At 44.4% G+C, this 20,414-nt stretch overlaps 1 protein-coding gene across 1 annotated transcript in view; it reads right to left on the bottom strand.

Moving 5' to 3' along the window:
- FBXO22 (F-box protein 22) overlaps positions 1-20,414 on the bottom strand; it is a 143,490-nt gene that overhangs the window by 25,823 nt on the left and 97,253 nt on the right. Inside the window, exon 4 of the mRNA XM_086959355.1 lies at positions 2,790-2,885. Within this exon, the coding sequence (XP_086815481.1) occupies positions 2,790-2,885 (96 nt within the window). The remainder of the gene's footprint in view (positions 1-2,789; positions 2,886-20,414) is intronic.

The following is a 20,414-nucleotide window of genomic DNA, read 5'->3' as shown; positions in this document are numbered from 1 at the left end:
TGGGTAAGTTTCTTTCCCATTTCCCGTGTTTTTCTAACAGACGACCAGAACGGGCCGCTGCCACCCAAGTTTGCGCTGATTACCAAAGAGTCCCATTGGTCGGAAAGTAAATTAGCCTTCCGTTCTGATATTGTAGCTTTGTACTGTTTCCTAGCTAACTGAACGGTTGTTTTACACCTGGGTTTCATGGAGAGAGCCTTTCTTAGTTCTCTATTTGCCAGGGAACATGCTGAATCGAACCATCTTGGCTCTTTACCTTCTATGGGTAGTGGAACAGACAAAAGGCTTTTGATGGCTGAACATAACGATTCAAAATCAGCAATTAATTGATCATAATTATTACTTAAAACTTTACAAGAGTCAATCAAATGTGGGAATAGCAATTGTACATTTGTTAAAATAGCCTCACAATTCACTCCCCTCCATTTTAACCGTAGGCCATCAATTGATGGGGTAATGTCCCTTGCACCATTTAATTTTTCGAAAATCGAACTTGGGGCAAGATCCAAAATTACAACCAGTGGATTGTGATCGCTAAAGGGTGTTTGTAAAACAGAAGTTTCCACTATGCAATCTATTAACAGTGGTGACATAAAAACGTAATCAATAGTGGAGCTACTGTTCCCACCAATATATGTGGGAGCGTGATGGGAGTCATAATCATATCATTTCTTCTATTGCCAAATCACTGTAAAAATCCCAGGGAAAAGATTCCTTCTAGCCAAATCTGTGTTTGACTGAGGCAGAAAACCTCTCACTCTAGTCAGAAAATCATCGAGCCAGCAAATGAGTCCACTCTGATCTTGGTAGTCTACAGAATTCTGAAAAAAATTCTTATAAATGATTACACTAAGTAAAGGCTATGGTCATGAATAACAAACTGGGCTATATGTGAAGAATATGAAGGAGAGACTTTCATCAATGCACGCTTCACGCTTTATCAGTGGGTTTCCAACTCTTTATCCAGTAAGACGTCCGACACTAACAAATGTTTGCAGTTATTTAGCAGCCTAACATAATAGTATGCCCGTATTTAATGGTGCCTTTTTTTAAGGTTTGCATATAGACAGCTTTTATCTGTTTGTTGCGGAAAGTCCCATTGCGGACCATACCATAAACATACAGAGGGCTTTGTCCAGCCCACTGCTTACCACCAGTTGGCCTAATTGACTTTCCTGTCACTCATGTGATTGCTTCTCATTCTATGGCTCTCTTTCCTCTTCTTGTGTTTGCCCCTACATATGGTGAAAAGCTTCTTCACCATTCCTTTAACTGGATGACTTGTATCCTTCCACCGTTAACATTCATGGAACCACATGTTTTTCATTCTACATCCCACGAGAGTGCATGTGTTTGTTTGATCTTTCCCTTGTGTGCTGCTTCCACCCTTAAGTACCCATCCCTGAGTGGTCATTCTTGTGCCTCACCTCTCTTAGCTTGTCTGTAAAAGCACAACAACAGGTACATTTTTACTGTGGTAGGACTAAAGAGCAGACTTCAATGGTAGTTTCTGTTTTATGTCCTCCACTTCATGAAAACAAAGGTCTTTGCACAAAAAGGCGTTTATGGCACTGGTGGGAGGGATAAGGTGATGCACTCACTCAGCTGGCATTAAGAAGCAGAAGTTATATTTAGCATGGTTGAAAAGAAGATGCTATTCTCCTGCAAGCAAATAGATCTGCTCCAAAGGATACACCAGAGGACCAAAATTGCTTTATCATTTGTTTGTTATGTGGAAAGTAAATTAGACCTTGCCAAGTGATTTCCTTCCAATTGTGACACTCATGTTTTCTTTTGAAGGTACCAGGCCATTTAGAAGGATGAAAAATATTGATTTGAATCTACAGTTTTGAAATACCTTAAGATATGTACTGACCCTCCCCCTCCCCCCCAACCCCTGCCCGTATTTAGGCAACTATTGATTGCAGCATTTAACAGAACCCAAAACCAGCAAGTAACTGGTTGACAGAAATTTGATGAGTCCAAGGATCAAGCTTAAAATCTGTTTTCCTTGAGAACTGGGACTCCCTAATGTTTTAGGCCACATGTCCAAGGGATTTGATAAAGATGAGGCTATCAACATTATTTCTTTTTTTGTGGAATCCGTTGAAGATGGATGGGATGTAGTCACTTCTTTATGATTAACAGGCACTCCACAATATTTGCTTTCTACTGTCCAACTATCTGGAGGGCGAATGACTATTACCAATTCCTTTCCAGATCCTACATCAACATTCAGTGCTTTGAACAGCATAAGAAACACAGAGAATAGTAACCTTATTTTCAAGCTTCTGTCACTCCCGTATAAGCACACCATCCTAAAGAGCTTCATGTTTGTCATTAGAAAAAAGAACTAACTTCATAATAACAAAACATAATTAACTTAAGGCAGAGATATCGAGCGTTTCCTTAGCAAAAACTAAATTTTAATTTAGGGAAAGAAATTAATTCTTCTTAGGCAATGTTAAGCATGGAGAAGTTACCAAGAAAAGGAAAAGGACATCAACAATGGGTTCAACACTAGGGCTCCATAGCGGACTGCATTACATGGTTGATGAACCAACCCTCATGTAATAAGGGTAAGAACTGAGAGGGGGACGGATTGGGCTTATTGTCCACTAATATTTACATTTTTCCTACTCAAAAGGACTACTGGTAATGCTTAGTTTTCATAACTGCTTACTCCGAGCCCTTGGCACAGGTGGTGGTGAATGGATGAACCTCCCGGGTGTTCTTCAAATACAGTAGCTACATGAAGTAACTATGTAATAAACATTATCTTCACTTACCAACGACTCCTGGAGTGGCTATTCCTAGAACATGACATTGTGTTGGTAACATCTTCTCTAAGGTGGCTGCTGTTTCTGCACCATTTTTCTTTCTTGCTGTAAGAAATGAAGGGAAATATATTCATACGTGCACAGTTTCAGCCAGAGAAAAAACAAACAAGATAAAAAAAAACTAAAAAAAAACACACAAGTGACAACTTTTAATTAAGGTAAGCTACTAAATGCTCAACAGGGCATAATCCTATTTTTAATAGTCAAAGAGCCACAAATGTAGCCACTACTATAACTTTACTTAGTTGAAACATTCTAAAGAGCCGGAAACCAGTTCCAGTCACCAAAATGTTATTAAAAACAAAAGCAAAACCGGTCATTTAAAAAATTAATGAACAAGGTACTTATGTTTGGTAATGCTCTTTCTGGTGAATACTTTATCTAACCACAGAATCCTCACCTAGAAATAACCCCTCAGGCCCCACACCGTATCCAGAAATCTTTCTTAGTAGTGGCCTTGCGCGGTGCTAGGTGACAGTCAGTATCCACATTGGTAGTGTACTGCTCAGAAGTGACAGACCAGAGCTACATTTAAGCACCACCCCTGCACGCAAATATTCAGAGCCTTGTTTTTCCATTTCCACTCCATAAGATGTGGAGAATGAGCACGTGTTGGAATCAGGGAACATTTTAGAAGTTAAAAAGAGGCCACTTTAGAGAATGTGGAAGCTGCGGACAGGGAATAATCTATGGTTGGATAGAGTATCCACCAAAAAAAGCATTATCGAAGGTAAGAACATGTTCTCTACTGATTGATATTTTTAATTGCAGATTCCTCATGTTAGAATAGATACCAGTATCTCCACAGGAAGAGGGTCAGTGGAGTGGACTCAAATTGAAAAATCCTGTAGGACCAAGAGAGCAAAATGCACTTCCTTGCTCTTAAGACAGTATTGTTTCATGAAAGTATACACTGATGGACACGTAGCGGCCTGGCAGATGTCACAGACCCACATTCTCAAAGCCAACAAGGTGGTATGGGCTCTTGACTCTTCCGTGGTTGATACTTGGTCAGTGCATAGCAGCTCTTGATGCAAAGGACTATCCCCCTCGATAGGGTCTGCTTCTTCACAACCTTCTCTTTATTTGCCCTGGAGAACACCACAAAACGTTCATCTACATGGTGCTCCTTGGTATGATCAATGTAGAAGCTCAAATCCCTTTTGGGGTCCAGTCGATGGAGCTTCTCCTCCTCTTTCAGGGGGTGAGGAGTAACGAAAATGCTAAGGTAATGACAGATTGCCAAGAGAGAGTAAGGGAGTTACAACATTTGGCAAGAATGCCACCTTTGTCCTTAGCACCAACCTGTCTGGGAAAAAAGTGGTGTATGGAAGTTGCTCTCACTAGGATTAAGGACCGAGCTGAAATATAGGGATCTTAACCTGAATGCCCTGGCTGCACTGCAGCAGAGGGAAGGTCCTGAACTGCACTGTGTCCAGGATAGCTCCAATGAATGGAAGCATGGAAGCCTCTGCGAAGGAGCTGGATGCAACTTCAGCTCATGGTTAGTGAACCCCAATGACATCAGGAGCTTCACCAGCATCTGAAGGTGCTCTACGGCTAACAGTGTCGAGACCACCTTCAAAAGCCAGTGTTCGAAGCAGGGGTAAACTGGTATCCCTGATCTCATCACATTGGTCAGCAGCCAAGGGGTACTAGTGAGGTGAGCATGGCAAACTGAAGATACCATGAACTGTAAGTAATGTCTGTTGGACAGTAGGATGTCAGTGTGAGGAAGGCAGAGACTGAAGATCCAAAATAGGTCTGAGCCCAAGTCCTTCTTCGGGACAAGGGAATAGTGAGTGTGACAAACCTGCCCTCTTTGCAAGTTTGGTAGCCTCTCAATCGCACCCTCGGAGTGAAACAGTTGCACCTCTTCCAGCAGAATGGGCAGATGTTCTTCTGAAATTCACTGATGCTGGGTGAATATTTGGCCAGGCAAAAAGTAAGGGCAAGACAAAGCCAAGTCAAATGGTTTTTAAGGACCATCTGACGGGCATGAACGATCACCATCTTGGGATGAAATAATGGCATACTAAATTGGATTGGTGGCTGTTGCACAAGGTGAAGAGGAGTGGGAGAACAGATGCCCCTAGTGGCCCAGGCATTGCCCGCCAGACCCATGCCAGACTGCTGGATGAAAACAAGCTCTTGCCAAAAGTCTCATGCTGTGACGCTTGGCCGCCTGCCTATTTACCAGTGGGCAAGAAGAGGGCTTTGATCAAGTCGCCATCAAGGTATCAGTGAGCAAATTGTTAAAAGGGAGCAAGGGCTTTAACATGACTGGTGCAGGCCGCACAAATTTCTGTCAGGACATTAGTTTTGTCCTAGACTGTAAATGCAGAGCCTCAGCTCCCTGCCTGCCAGCCACAGCAAAGTAGGCACTTTATTCTGTTGGTAGCGCCAGTGGTGAGTCAAACATGCCGCAGGAGAGGAATCAATTCCACAGGCCTCTTACAAATAAATGTAGAAAGCATCATCTGTGTAGTGAGGGGGAAGAATGTGATTTATATCACCATCATCATCTACAGCTTGGAGTATCCCTGCACGGAATCTGAGCCAGAGATAATGGATCTTTGCTCGTGTGTATACCCTGGTAGATACCTCAGACTAGAGACCAAGATCAATATCAAGCCTAAGTTTTCTCATGCCAGACAGCTCTCTTTCAGTGCCAGTAGCATCAGTACTAGTTTCTATTTGGAAGGGACCAGCACAGGCCTTTTAGCTAGAATGGCAGTTTGTATCGGTGTTAGTACAGGGTTGAAAGCAGGCCCCAAAAAGTTTGAGGGCCCAGAGGACCAATCCACCAGCAATAACCGAACTGGCAGCTACTGCAGTTCCTTGTTGCCCGAAGAAACAATGAGCTTATAAAAAGTCTATAGCATGGCCTCCTTAAAGCCTTCATTTTGCTGTGGGTTGCCGATGGCACAGGGAGCTTGGAGCACACTAGGATCATCTGTGAAATTAACTCCATAACCAGGGACCTTGAAAGTAAATGACTCAGATCATGATGCTCTCATTCCTTCTTTTTAGGTTCAGAGTGGCTGGAAAGGGTCGAGTCCTGCTTAGTTGTTAGGTCTCGCCTAGCATACACCTTGCGGGAGTGCGCAGGGGCATGTCACAAGCATTAGTGTGTGCTTCGAAAAACAGATGAACGACGGCTAAAGGTCTCCTATGCAGTTCATGCACACAAGCAACCAGCTGCTGCTTCTTAGAGCGATCGCTTTGATGCTTTCACGTTCGCAGCCGCGTCGCTTTCATGGCCAAGCGGCCAATGCTTTTTGTAATGTCTCCAGTATAGATGCCGCTGTGCACTTCTTGTGTGACGACGTGAAAACATATATTGTATTCTGATCACATATGCCGTGCTCTTTTCACAGTTCCACGCGTCACCACTTTGTTTTAGGATTCATAGTACTGCCTCAAAGTTGGGTAAGTTAAGTATAATGTTATGTTTCCTAAATGCAAGACTTGCCCTCTGTTTCAGAGTTCGAGCGCCATCGAGGTTTATTCTTCGTATGTTGTTTTCTTTTCGTGCATGGCTGACAGGATACACTTAAGTGCCCTTGCAGGTCAAAGCCAGGGAAAGCCTCGGCTCCTTTTATGCCTCAGACTTCATTCCTAAGCAGGACACATAGGAGCTGGTTCTTCATATCCACAGCTCAAGCACTGCTTCAAGGAGCACTCACCGGTGTTACACCACGCTCACGGTCACACCTAGCGTGAGACTACACTCGAAAGTGCACAGAGCTCTCAAAGCATAAGAGCTGCCTGCACTTCTCGCTTCACTCGTTTAGTACTGAAAAGCTTCAGGAGTATGCAAATCTGAACACTTTTGTCCCTGTCCACTTTCTGACAGGCTCTCTCTGCCTATCTCACGGGACTGTCCTACCGGGGACATGTGTGCCAAGTTTCTGAGCTGCGGGGTTTACCTGTCAAACCGAGCTGTTCCACTTAGTAGCGCTACAAGCGCACAGAGCCTGACGGAGCACATCTTCCCCGCCCATCTCCCTTTCTTTAGGCACAAGACTGAGGGCTCTCAGACATAATTTGTCGTGATTCTGTTTTTTCAAGCGTGGAGAGTGCAATTAAGCAGTGCGTGCCCACAATAACCGCCTCTAGGGAACAAAAAGCACTCTTCCATACATCAAACAGGGATCACGCAACTACTCAAGGTCAGCTTTCTGCAGCCGCGTAGCTAGGGGGGTGCGGTCTGCCCCAGGCGGCACCTTTTTTGAGGCGGCTGAGGTGGGCGCGTGGGCGGGCCGGCACTCACTGACTGACTGGAGGAGGCCCGGCCGAGGCACGTTGTGGCCGCGGAGGCCAGTGACTGTAGGCCGGTGGCCGGTGGCCCGTGGCCGGGTGGCGCTGCTTTACACACACAGTCATAATCACGGTACCACTTTGAGTTTAGACCTGTGACACCCGTCAGGCGACAGTGACAATCTCAGCCATCTCCCATTCTGATTTACTAAGTCTAAGCACACATGCATGCAATATTTAATAAATGTCGGTTGGTTCCGTTTCGAATCCGTTACGTCATCAACTCAGGGCCCCCACCTCCCAGCCTCGCTCACAGGGCCGTCAATCAGTGGTAGCGTGTGCAGTGTGCACAGCCGCAGCCAATGATGGCCCTGTAACATTTTGGGCAAGGCCAGCCCTCTCGCTGCCGCACCGTAGCCAGCCAGCCAGTGTGACGCGTTACGCCCCTCCCGTCATGTCGAGGAGTGACTGTGGAGACCACCACCACCGTTCTTGCCTGGCCTCGCCGAGACCCTGCTGCAGCTGCCCTGCCCTGTTGCTTTACAGTACTGTCGCTGTGGGCTGTGGCTGCGGGCGGCACTCTGCGCGACACACAAAATAAAATAATTGAGGTGAGAGAGAGTCAGTCGGAGTCGAGTCCAGAGATGGGGGCAGACCAGACCAGACATACCAGGGTGGTGGGGCTTGATAGCTGCCAAGGTTTCAAATCGCTATGTGTGACTGTGACATCTTCATAATTTCAGTGTAATTATGAGTGACATTTCAACTGCTATGAGGAACACTGTCTTGCACGCAGAATATCATACAATGAAGACAAGGGAAACTTATAAATATTTGAAATTAGACTCACTTAAGCATAGAGAAACTATGAGAAGATCTTTAAACTGCTGCAAATGCCCGAGATGGCTGACTCACAATTACAAACTAAATTATCAAAATCATGTCACACCTAGCAATCTGAAACCTTGGCAGCTATGAAAGAGGGTGGGCATCACTTCACATGACAAAGCTTTGAAGACCATGCCCATACATATTACATAAAAGTGACGATAGGAAGTATGTGTTTTATTCTATTGCTATTTAATTGCTGCCCTTGTACAATGCTGCTTGTATAATAAACGCGTGAATTCTGGATAGAATAATGTATTTACTAATAAGGAAAAAGGCGAAAATAATGCTATTTAGGCAAAAATAAAATAGATGGAGCATGTTAAAACAAGGAGAATAAAACAAATCACTTTAACCATGTAGTGGCTGTTGTCCAAGTCGGGATCAAGCAAAAAATGAGTGCGATGGGAAAAGTTTTATCTCATGGACTGTTGTGAACATAGTCGGTAAAGCTGCACTGCAGGGGCCACCTTATTCATAAGCAAATGTTGTAATCTGGAATGTAAGACGTTTCAAGTAACTACCAATATCAGCCTCAGATGCCACCACTACAAAACAATAAAAAGCGAACATCTCTAAAACAGGTCACATGGCTTTTCTGAGAATGACTACCAAGAAGAGCAAGGACTAGCGTTTAGACTGCAGAACCATAGGACCCTAAACCGGATGTGATGGTCCTAACACAGAGCTAAGCTGCCTCAGGCCTGTACCATAAACGAATCAGAGTCAGCTGACTCACCGACTCCAGTTGCCTCAATCTGCACATGTGTTACAGCCATGATTGCTGGGCAGGCTTCAGGAGAGGCTGTGAGACACCCAGCTGGCTGTAGTATTTCCAAATGCCACACCAGTATGGTGAGAGGCCCTGGGTTCGGCGCACCGCCCCCTACACAGTTAACTTACTTGGATGAGTTAATAAACTACGAGAACTGCATGCACTCTTTAGCAGATATAAACAGTTTGTCATTTTAATCAAAGACTTACTGCATGTATGCTTTGCCGTCGGTTTTAGAACAGACAAGCTTCTCACGGATCACCCTGCAGCGGAGCCTCTCGTCCTGCTGCAGAGTACATCTTCTGATCCATGCTGCCAAGACAGTATGCACCCGGTACATGGTCTCTGATCTCTCCAGATAGTGAAAGTCCGCTGTCTATCAACTTTTCCAGTTGATACTGTCAGAGGCTAACAAAATCCAAGTCCCTAGCACACCACAGCAAAATGTTTTACAGTAATACTATTTTTTCAGAAACAAAACATTCATTTTTCATCATGAGATCTTTAATATATGGTATCTTGTAATATTTATTTCCGCCAGCACGTGTTTCGTCATTTGTGAGGTACCAACAACTTCCTCAGGGCTGGGGGGCAGATACAAAAGGGTGTTTAGCCTTCTGGCTGGTTGTGATTCCGTTCCAGCCTTAATTGGCTAGGTCATTAAATAATATCCGTATCAATATGATGTCACGAGTTACCCCTATTTGGGAGGTGAAAGGCTAGAATAAATCAACAGCTCAGTAATGTACTCTTTATGATGTCGCTGTATTCACGCAAAGTATTCAGTAAGAAATAATCGTTCTTATTGAGGCGCCATCCATAATCCAAACGTATCTATCTGTCCGTCATCCAATATTTTTTATCAATCTTCAATCTCCGTGGCAAATTAAAGCGTCCACGAGCGTGTGCTAGTATCGGGCACCTTGCTTCTATCCGTATGTTCGCGTCTCGTGTGGGCTTATGACGTTTCCCTGGTTAATGCGAGAGAATCTCTTTCTTTCTTGCCTAATGTTACTGCGGAGCCGCCCGCAAACCAGCCAGCGCGGAGGCACGCCTTTCTCAAAACTTCGCGCTTCTTGGCAGCAGGATGTGACGTCCCCAGCGCGCAATTGTAGCAACAACCTTGCTGGTCATTGGACACTACCTTAGATGGATTCATGACCAAGGCTGTCACTCAGCCACGCCGCACCGCGCCGAATCTGCCCACATGAAGTTGATACGTCTGGCACTGCAGTTCATTATCACTGTAGTGTGATACTGCTAGCACCTCCTTAGCTCCTAGTGCAAGAGCCAAAGCCTGCTTGCTGCAGGAGCACAGCTCGAAGCGCACGCAGTGCCCTGCGCACGCCGCGGGTATTGTGTCCGTGGGCTTCATTCTTGCTTGGGTGTCAGCAGTGTGTCAGTGGGCTCCCTGCTTTTTTGGGTGTTAGCAGTGTGTCTGTGGCTCTCTGCTTTCTTCGGTGTCAGCAGAGTATCCCTGGGCTTCCTGCGTGCTTGCATGTCATCAGGGTGTCCGTGGGCTCTCTGTTTGCTCAGGTGTCTGCAGTGTATCCACGGGCACCCTGTTTGCTTGGGTTACAGTAGCGTGTCCGTGGGCTCTCTGCTTGCTTGGGTGTCAGCAGTGTCTCTAAGGGCTCCCTGTTGGCTTGGGTGTCAGTAGTGTGTCCGTGGGCTCCTTGTTTGTTTGGGTGTCAGTGTGTCTACGGGCACCTGCTTTCTTGAGTGTCAGTAGTGTGTCAGTGGGCTTTCTGCTTGATTGGGTGCTGCTTTACACACACAGTCATAATCACGGTACCACTTTGAGTTTAGACCTGTGACACCCGTCAGGCGACAGTGACAATCTCAGCCATCTCCCATTCTGATTTACTAAGTCTAAGCACACATGCATGCAATATTTAATAAATGTCGGTTGGTTCCGTTTCGAATCCGTTACGTCATCAACTCAGGGCCCCCACCTCCCAGCCTCGCTCACAGGGCCGTCAATCAGTGGTAGCGTGTGCAGTGTGCACAGCCGCAGCCAATGTCAGTGGGCAGCACAATATTCTTACTGCAACAACATTAACTGTTGCATGGCTAAACACATAAGGTCCCAAAGGCAATACCTACTGGCTATGCCAGTGCTAGTTTATGTTTGTGGTTGGAGTTTGATTTTGACTTAGAGAAGGGATGCTGAGCACTCCTGGAACGGCCTTGGGAGCAAGACCAAGTCTATATCCGTAACGGGTAGCAAGACTTATGCAAAGGCCATGACTACTTCTTTGACAATGTACAGCTTCTCCTCCCAGTCCCGGTTTGACTTCCAGTGCATGAAGACAAATTTATTGCACACCTTCAAGTCATGGTCCAAGCCCAGACACCAGAGCCACACTTCGTATGGGTCTGTGATAGACATCTGTTTTTTAAGTCTGGACTGGTTTGAAACCTGTAGTTTTGGGTGGGAATATCATTCCCCAGCACGCTCAAATTTGTTTTTAGAAGTGGTCGGAAGACCAACAAAATTGGGAGCAGAAACCAGATTGGTGTAGGAATCTGCATACAGAATTCATATTCTTTTTATTAGTAATATAGGCATGGTACATCAACAGCTTTCGCAATACATTCAGAAAGGTAAGACATAACAGGCGGAAATCGAGAAATAGACAATCATAATCAGTGGTTTGGTTTTAAACCTCTTATTGTCATCTCTTGATCTTTCAAATGGCGACACAAGCTTAAGAGGTATTTAAAGGTAGTGTGTATATATTGCCCCTGGATGAGTTCCATTTGCCCCAGATCTGTATCCGCTTCTTCAGGCAGCTCCTATTTTCATAAATTGTTTTTTCAGTTCCAACACACCAGTCCATGTCCTGTTCCACAGCTTGAAGTGTTGTCACCTCTAGGGCCCCCCACAGTTTCACAATGTTACATTTAGCTATCGTCATTCACAAGGTGTCTCAGATCCTTTCTCGTTTATTCAGGTCTGTAGTTCCCCATATATTTAAAAGGCATTGCTTTGGTTCTTGTTCTAGTCTGTTCTCTAATGTTTCTCCCATGCAGTGTGTTGCCAGGCCCCAATATTTCATAATGTGCGGACACTTCCAGGTTGTGTGGTATAAAGTGCCTTCCTGTCCACATAGTCTACTACATGTCGGCTCTACCCAGTGTTAAACTTAGCAAGTGTGTAGCCTGAATGGTACATTTGGTGCAGTATCTTAAGTTGCATCTGTGTGAGCCTTGCAGGAATGGCTACCTCTCTGGGTGAAGACATTGCTTCCTGCCATTCTTCGTCATCTAATTCCTCAATGTCTTGTGTCCCGCACTCTAAGTTGAATAAGGGGATCTGGAGAGTTGCTAATTAACTTTTTGTAGGTCAGAGAGATCGCCCCATGATACACGTATTCAGTAAGAATTCTGTCCTCAAGCGTGAGGGCTCAGGGAGTGCCACCCATCCAAGGACGGCTATCTGAAGAGCAAGTTTGATTTGCATGTACCTAAACCGTTGCAGTGTCTGCAAGGTCATATTCTCTTTGAAGTGTATCAAAGGGGATCACTCCCTCTAGGTCCCACAAGTCGCCCACCCGAGAGATACCTATTAGGTCCCATCTATTGAATCCTTGGAGTACCTCAGGGTTCCTAGTTTCCCTGAGTCCCCTAGTGGGGTGGCTAGTGTAATTTTGTTATCCCAACCAAGACTTTTGTTTGCTGCAGGGCAGATTTGCAGTGTGGGTTTGGTCGGGCCTATTAGCTGAAGCCCTTTTGGTGTGAGTGCTGTCTCTTATCTGCCACACAGCAGGACATATTTGTCCATCTTAAATGCTGGTTTGTCATGGGGTCTGTGCAGACATTGATTAATCATCTTGAGATGTTATGCCCAGTAATATTTCTGCATGTCAGGGAGTCTGTTAAAACGAAGTATGGAAGCTCAGACATGTCTTGTAGATGGCATTAGTAGATTTATTCTTGTGGTAATTTTACAGGCTCTCAGTTACAAAGATCCACAGTAATACCTGGATATGCCTGGTAATGCCCCACCAGGAGCAGGGTCCTCTCTACTCAGCCCATCACACCAACTGACACTCTCCTACATACAAACCAACCCAACATTCCATGTGACCTCATCACAGGCTGAGCAGAAAGGCAGAGAACCACAGTGGAGAGACCGCATTAGTAATAAGCACATTACAACACATCTCCCCCCTTAATAATCAAAACATTCAAAAGAAACAGAAGAAGATAAAATACACGAAATAGAAGAAGATAAAATACACAAGTCTGGAAAGAAAATACAAAAGCACAAGTCTGGAAAGAGAATACACAAGTCAGGAAAAGAAGAAGATAAAATACAGAAAATACACAAGTCAGGAAAAGAAGAATGCATTAAAACAATATATAACACTGAGGGAGGCAAGATGGCCGACGCTGGATTGCTGTGAGCAGTCGCATTTTCTCCCCTCTCCAGCCTTAGGATGAAGTAGCAGGATGTACAGAAGTTGGAATCCATGGATTTCCTAGTTTTTCTGAATGGCACTGATATGGCTAGTACATGACGATCCAGAATTATTGAGGACATATTATCCAGGGTTCGTAGTTAAACAAGTTTACTATTGCTACCGAGCTTTCGACTGGCTAAAGAGAGGCGCCAAAAGCCTGATGAGTACGATTGGGCTTAGGATCAAAAGGAAAACCCTGATGCAGCAGGCTGAAGCACAAGCGCGAGAGATTGTAATGCCTACAATGCCTACAAGAACGACCAAAAGTGAAAGGCAAGAGAAGCAAGAAAATCAGAGAGAAAAAGATAAGAAAATGCCGAGTGGGCCAAGTGGTTCAACAGGGAATACGACGGGGGCGAGCAAAGCCACGCGTAATCCAGGTGCCAATCCGGGTGCTATCCCTAAAACAGGGATCGTGGTCGGAGGAAAAAAGAAATCTGACCAGAAATGCAGTAATACAGACGAACATACTCTTCGTTCAACAAATCTAAGTAAACCCGGCAGACAGCAAGAAAAACAGAAAGGCAGGGATACATTGTTGCGGCAGCCTACCGTTACTGAAGCCTTCTCCCCGAGACCCCTCCAGCGTATAGACGTTTTACAAGGCCCTAGAGGTAGACGGGGGAGCGGTAGCGGTAGTAGCAGCGGGATCAGCGGTTCCATTGGTCCCGGGGAAAGCAGCGGAAAACCGGACGCTCAGGAGAGCGTCCTCGAGGACGCTGACGACGCCGAAGGTGGGGTTGCTAGGCAACGCCAGGATCGCGAACCCGGCAGCAAGCCAGAGCTCGGGGAAAAAGCAGCCGCTGACACAGCAGAGGCAGAGGTGCCGACACGACAAGAGAAGTGGCAGCAACTGGAGAAAGAAGGGAAGATGCTGCATCCAGAAGGTAACACTGACGTCCCTGAGGTCGGAGAAATTCTGAAAACTCAGGAAAGTCAAGGGCAGACTGTGTTTGAATTCGGCAATGCAGATATGTTAGGTGCCTTGTTGGTGGTGGAAAATGAAATGAAACTAGCGAGCGTGGAGTCCTTAAAAACATGGGGGAGCACCCTTAGCCTGGCGCGCAAAAATGGAGCTGGTGAAGGAATAGGTAAGGCCGAAGGTGGCTCTGCAGAGGGAGATTGTTTCTTCTCATTGAATGAGGAGTCAGACCCTGAGCAAACGAGTATTGGAAGCTCAGAGGGGTGTACACGCTCAGACTCGGACTCAAGTACTGATAAAGATACCACCCTAAAAAAGAAGTCCCTGAAGCTATCTAGGCAGCTCGCAGGGGGGTTTGAGGGGGCCCAGAAGAAGTTATTATGGGATTATTCAGCGACATCACAGTCATACCAGGAGGTGGATGATAATAACCCAGACCCCCCCCCAGCAGGCTCCGGTACAGCGCATCAGCTACCAGTTGAACTCTTGTTTAATACCCTTAAGCAGATGCAAGCAGAGGCTAGAGCAGAAAGCCGTAGAGCAAGACAGGACGCTAAAAAAATTCAAAATACAATGAGGAAAATGAATAAACTGTATGATGAACTAGCTGAAAGAGTAACAGAGGCTGAAGAACACACAGGCAAGCTGGAAGATGAGATGGGCGACTTCAAATCTTTTAAGTCAGATCAAGAAAAACTTTCGGAGGATTTCCAATGGAAGTTGGAAGATTTTGAAAATCGCCAAAGAAGAAATAACATTAGACTTTTGGGTGTGGCAGAAGGGATTGAGGGGCAGGACACAAGGCGCTTTGTTGTGAACATGTTAAAGGGGGCTTTCCCAGAGTCAGATTGGCAGTGGGATAAAGAGATACAGTGAGCGCATAGATATCCCTTTACATTGAAGCAGGGGGCCAGAAAAGATGGTCAGGGCTCTTATCCTAGAGCGATCTTGGTAAATGTAGGGAACTTCTTGCTGAGGGAAGAGATTATCGCCAAAGCTAGACCAGATAGTAAGAGGGTATTTGAGGGTACCGCATTTTTCGCTAGGCCAGATTTTTGCCACGTGACAGTGGAGAGAAGGTGGAGGCTCAGACAGCTGATTGCACCACTTCGGGCATTAGGGTCAGAGGCATACCTCCTTTTTCCTGCTAAATTGAAAGTTGTAACAAAAGGGAAAATAAGAGTGTTCAACTCCGAAATCAAAGCACAGCAGTTTATTGAAGAGCTGAAGAATAGGAAGGGGGATTGAGTTGCTGGTAAGGATATAATAGATGGGTCTTCACAACAAGTATAGCTTTTTCAAGCGATAAGAGGAGCCATGGACTCAGCTAGTGATTAGAATAGGTTGAGAGGGGAAGCGACTGACTCAATTCAAAAGCGGCCACACATAGGTCTTTCTGACCTATTTGCCCGTAGAGGGGGGGGGACCGGGGTGGGAGGGGTGGGAGCTGAGGAGACGGGAGAGAGGGGGGAGGGTAGGGGGGGAAAAAAAGTACAAATGCACGGTACACAATATTTGATATAGCACAGTTACACATCCTACAAATCTCAGAGTATCTGGTATACAAAAAGATCAGTTTTTCATATAAGGAAATTGTGGCATTATGATGACGTGTAGGATCGCCTCAATTAATATCTGTGGTCTTAATTGCGTTAACAAGAGGTTGAGGGTGGCAGCTTTGCTAAAATCTCTGAGATTGGACTTGGAATGTCTGCAAGAGACACATATTGAAGGTACAAGAGGTTATCTATTGGAACAACTTGGTTTTAGATTATTGGCCAATACTAAACAAGGGACAAAAACAAGAGGAGTAGCAGTTTTGGGTAAGACTAGGGAGATAACTGTCAAAAGAAAGAAAGAAGATCAGTGGGGAAGGTGGGTCATTCTCGAAATTTGCTTTAAAGGAAAGACTTTTACGCTGACGTCAGTCTATGGCTCTACTGAGGATGATCCTGACGTTTTACAATATTTGGACATTGAATTAGCTCAATGGCCAGAGCCAATAGTATGTTGCGGAGACTTGAACATTCATGTTCCAGATAGCTCTTGTTTGCAGGCGGGTGGGCATTATGGTGGTAGGAAGAAGAAAGTATATAAAGCTTTAGTAGATCTGGTTTCACATAATTCCCTGGTAGATCCTTGGATTAAATCACAACAACAGGTAGATGGTAGCACATTTTTTTCGGCCCCACATAGGACTCTGGTTAGGTTGGATTATTTTTTAATTTCTAGTACAATACTCCAGGAAGTTCAAATCGAGAAACAACCTTGGATAGTATCAGATCATAGCCCGTTGATTTTAACTTTCAAATTGGGACAGGGTCAGAATATCAGGACACAATGGACTTTTGAAAGATCACTACTAACAGACGATGCATATAGAGGTCATATGGAAAAATGGATAAAATTTTATTGGGAAATTAATAGAGGATCTGCCACTTCAGGAATCGTCTGGGACGCCTTTAAAGCAGGGGTAAGGGGAGAGACAGTTAGTTTTGTCCTAGCAAAACAGAAGAAAGAGAGGGCGAGATTGGAGGAGGTAAGATTGAGACTGATAAAGGAGGAAGAAGATCATGCCTTGGCCTTAATACAGAATCTTCAAGTGGAATCACATCTGTTAAGAATTATAGCTGTGAAAGCAGAAGCAGTAGAAGGCATTGTAGAGAAAGAGGCAAAGAATTACCTGTCTAAAAAGGAGAGTGCATATGAATTAAGCGAGAGGGTAGGACATATCCTAGCGGTCCGCACGAGACAGAGAATGGCCACTTCGGATATCAAAGAAATTAAGGATTGCCAGGGTAATATGGTAAGCGAGTCAGAACAGGTGAGAGAGGTATTTAGGGAGTATTACACAACCCTCTATACCCCGGAGAAGGAAGAGAGTATTACTGATATAGAGAGGTACCTCAGGGAAATTGAGACCTATAAATTGTCTGAAGACAGAAGAGAAGAACTTGAGATGGCAATACAATTAGATGAGTTTAACACTGCATTGAACAGCCTACCATCAGGCAAAGCTGCAGGGCCGGATCTGATTCCGGTGGAGTTTTATAAAGTATTTAAAGGTATATTGATTAATGATATGTTTAATATTATGATTTCAGCACAAAAAGGTGATGGGGCTCCCCAATCTTGGGGAGGAGCAGACATTATTGTAATCCTAAAAAAGGGGAAGGACCCAAAAAACACAGGATCTTATAGGCCGATCACCTTGATGAATGCTGATGTCAAGGTCTACTCTAAAATACTAGCAACAAGGTTGTCAGGGGTCAATGAGAGTTTGGTAAGTCCTGTCCAACACGGATTCATACCTGGTAAAGGGACAACGCAGCATACCAGGACGGTTCTAACTATGTTCGATGCGGCAGGTAGCCTGGGAGACCCTATGGCAGCGCTTTTCTTAGACGCCGAGAAGGCATTTGATAGGGTCTCCTGGGAGTACTTATGGCAAACTATGAGGTGGTCTGGGATAGGCGAAGGATTTATCAGGGCTATACAGGCGCTATATAAGGATCCTATAGCCAGAATTAGAGTTAATCGAGGGTATTCAGCAGATGTTAATATAGGAAGGGGGACAAGACAGGGGTGCCCATCATCTCCATTGCTGTTTGTCCTGTATTTAGAACCACTGCTCCATAGACTAGAAGGTAATCCTTTGATCACGCCAGTTAGGTTGAATGGTTGCGTAGTCAAATCCCTCGCCTACGCAGACGACGTAGCAATACTTACTCCTGACCCTCATATGTCAATCGGTGAAGTTGAACGGGAAGCGGAGTTATTTGGGCAAATCTCCGGTTATAGTCTTAATAAAACAAAGACCCAGATAGTAGAGAATGGATATTCTAATTGTAATGATCCACGTGTGGTTACCTCGGCAGTTTATTTAGGGATGGCTATCTCGTCAGACCTGGATAATGTTGTGGGAAATAATATCGCCCCCCTATTGTCAAAGGTCAAAAATGATCTGGAAAGGCTCAACAATCTTCATCTGTCTCTGGTAGGAACTACAAATGTTATCAAAATGTTAATTCTTCCCAAGTTCCTTTACTTTTTCAGAGCTATTCCCCTTTTTTTCGAGAATAAGTGGTTTAATTCACTAGAGATTATTCTGAATAAATTTATATGGGCACAAGGCAAGACCAGAAGGGCTTATAGATTTATGGCTTTACCGAGAGAAAAAGGGGGGTGGGGAGTGCCTGATTTCAGGATGTATTATGTTGCTGCTGCCCTGCAGTATATGCAGGGGTTAATTGGGGGAGGAGGTAAGACGCAAAAAGTTACAAGTATGTCTACAGAAATTTATATGGCTGTTTTGGGCGAAGAAGCAGAAAATTGCTTCTTAAACTGTACGGAGTATGGGTACTACAAAAGGACCAGATTTAAAACATTAAATGCTGCTGTTAGAATTTGGAATGTTTTTTTAAAGAAGTCAGGCGTCTGTAGGTTTAATAGATATACTAGATTATACAAGAATAGGTCATTGCCTGCGGCAATCTTTGCGGATAGTACAATGGCTAGCTGGGCCGAAAGGGGAATTGTACAGATTGGGGATTTCAGAGGGATTGAAGCGATGTTACAGTTTACAAATCTTGTGACGAAATATAATATTGACAGGAGATCTTTTTTTAAATACCTTCAGGTCAGGAGCTTTTTGGGCAATAAACAAGGAGGACCTGCAGGATATCAGAGTAACGAAATTTTAGAGAAAATACAAATCTCTGCAGACTGCACAATTAGGAGCTTGTATGCATGTTTGGTGAAAGGAAAAGCAGATGATATGGAAAAATTTAGTAACAAATGGGTATCTAAACTGAGTATTCCAAAAGAATTATTTCAAGAGTCACTTGAGCTTGCGCGCACGGTTTTGTGTTTGGCACCTTTACAATCACAGCATTATAAAACACTGTACTTCTTATACTTTACCCCAGCGAGAATAGCTAAATGGGGAGGTACTACGGGTATCACTTGTCCAAGGTGCAACCACCCAGAGGCGGATATAATTCATGTTTTCGCCACTTGTCCACAATTGTATACCTTGATTTAAAATATAGAACGATTTCTAATTAGATCATTGAAGCTACGCATAACCCTCACACCATCAATATTATTGTTGGGGATAGATCAGGATGGAGGTATAGTACATAAAGGGTTTATTTTTGTGGCTGCTGCAGTTTATAGATTGACTATAGCTAGCGCCTGGTTAGATAAAAATCCACCTATCATGCAAACTTGGCTGGCTAATTTATTGGCAGCTTATAATTTGGAGAAACCTATTTATTCCCGAAAAGGGATAAGAGGTAAAATGAGAGGATTAAAGATATGGGAACCTATAACTAGATGGAAAGAGAATATTGGGTCTCAGTAAGATTAAGGGCTGTTCTTTTTTTCCCTATTGCTTTTTGTACATATATCAAAATGAGTCGTTATTGCCGATCCTATGTTTTTCCTCACAGGCAATTAATATGAAATGTATAAATGTATGATGTGTAAACTGTGCAAAGTATGGAAATAATAAAAATAATAAAAAAATAAAAAAACAATATATAACACATCCTTCCCCCTTAATAACGATCATAAACACAAAAATGTATCAAGATGATAAACACACTTTTGATCAGAAGGAAGAATGCAGTGGAGGAGTGTGGCTCAATGGTTAGAGCGGCAGACCCTGATGCAGAGTTCTGGTCCGGGACCAGGGTTCAATTCCCGCCTCGGCGGGTCTTGGGCTCATAATTCCTCGGACCTGATTTCTCGCCTCGGTGCCTATTCTAATCATGGGTTCCACGCTGCAACTCTGGGCAATAGCTTGCTTAACCTCCACACCGGCCCCAACAGCGCTGTGGATGCCTGGCTTCACCCTGGGGGAGCCCAGGAGTGGACACTTCACAGGGAAAGCCAGGAGGGGTTCCACAGCGGTATGAGTAATAGCGCCAGGAAACCGCTTGGTGACAGTGCGCTCTACAAATACCTTGACATTTACATTTACATTTACATTTACATTTACATTAATAACAAAATATACACATCCTTCCCCATTGATAACGATCATAAACACAAAAATGCATCAAGATGGTAAACACACTTTTGACAGGGAGAAGAAGAGGACGCACCACCAAAACATAGTAATACATCCTTACATCCTTTTCCTTGAAAATGATCAAAAACAAAAATAGCAAGAAACCAAAACCGCACCAATTTCCTACCTTCTTAAACTTACAAATCCAAAACCGCACACATTTCCAAGTGTGCTGCACAAA

The sequence above is a fragment of the Lissotriton vulgaris genome, chromosome 2_2 (genome assembly GCF_964263255.1).
Source record: "Lissotriton vulgaris chromosome 2_2, aLisVul1.2, whole genome shotgun sequence".
Lineage (NCBI taxonomy): Eukaryota > Metazoa > Chordata > Amphibia > Caudata > Salamandridae > Lissotriton > Lissotriton vulgaris.
The sequence above is the reverse complement of the archived record's forward strand: the minus strand, read 5'-3'. Positions and strand labels throughout refer to the sequence as shown.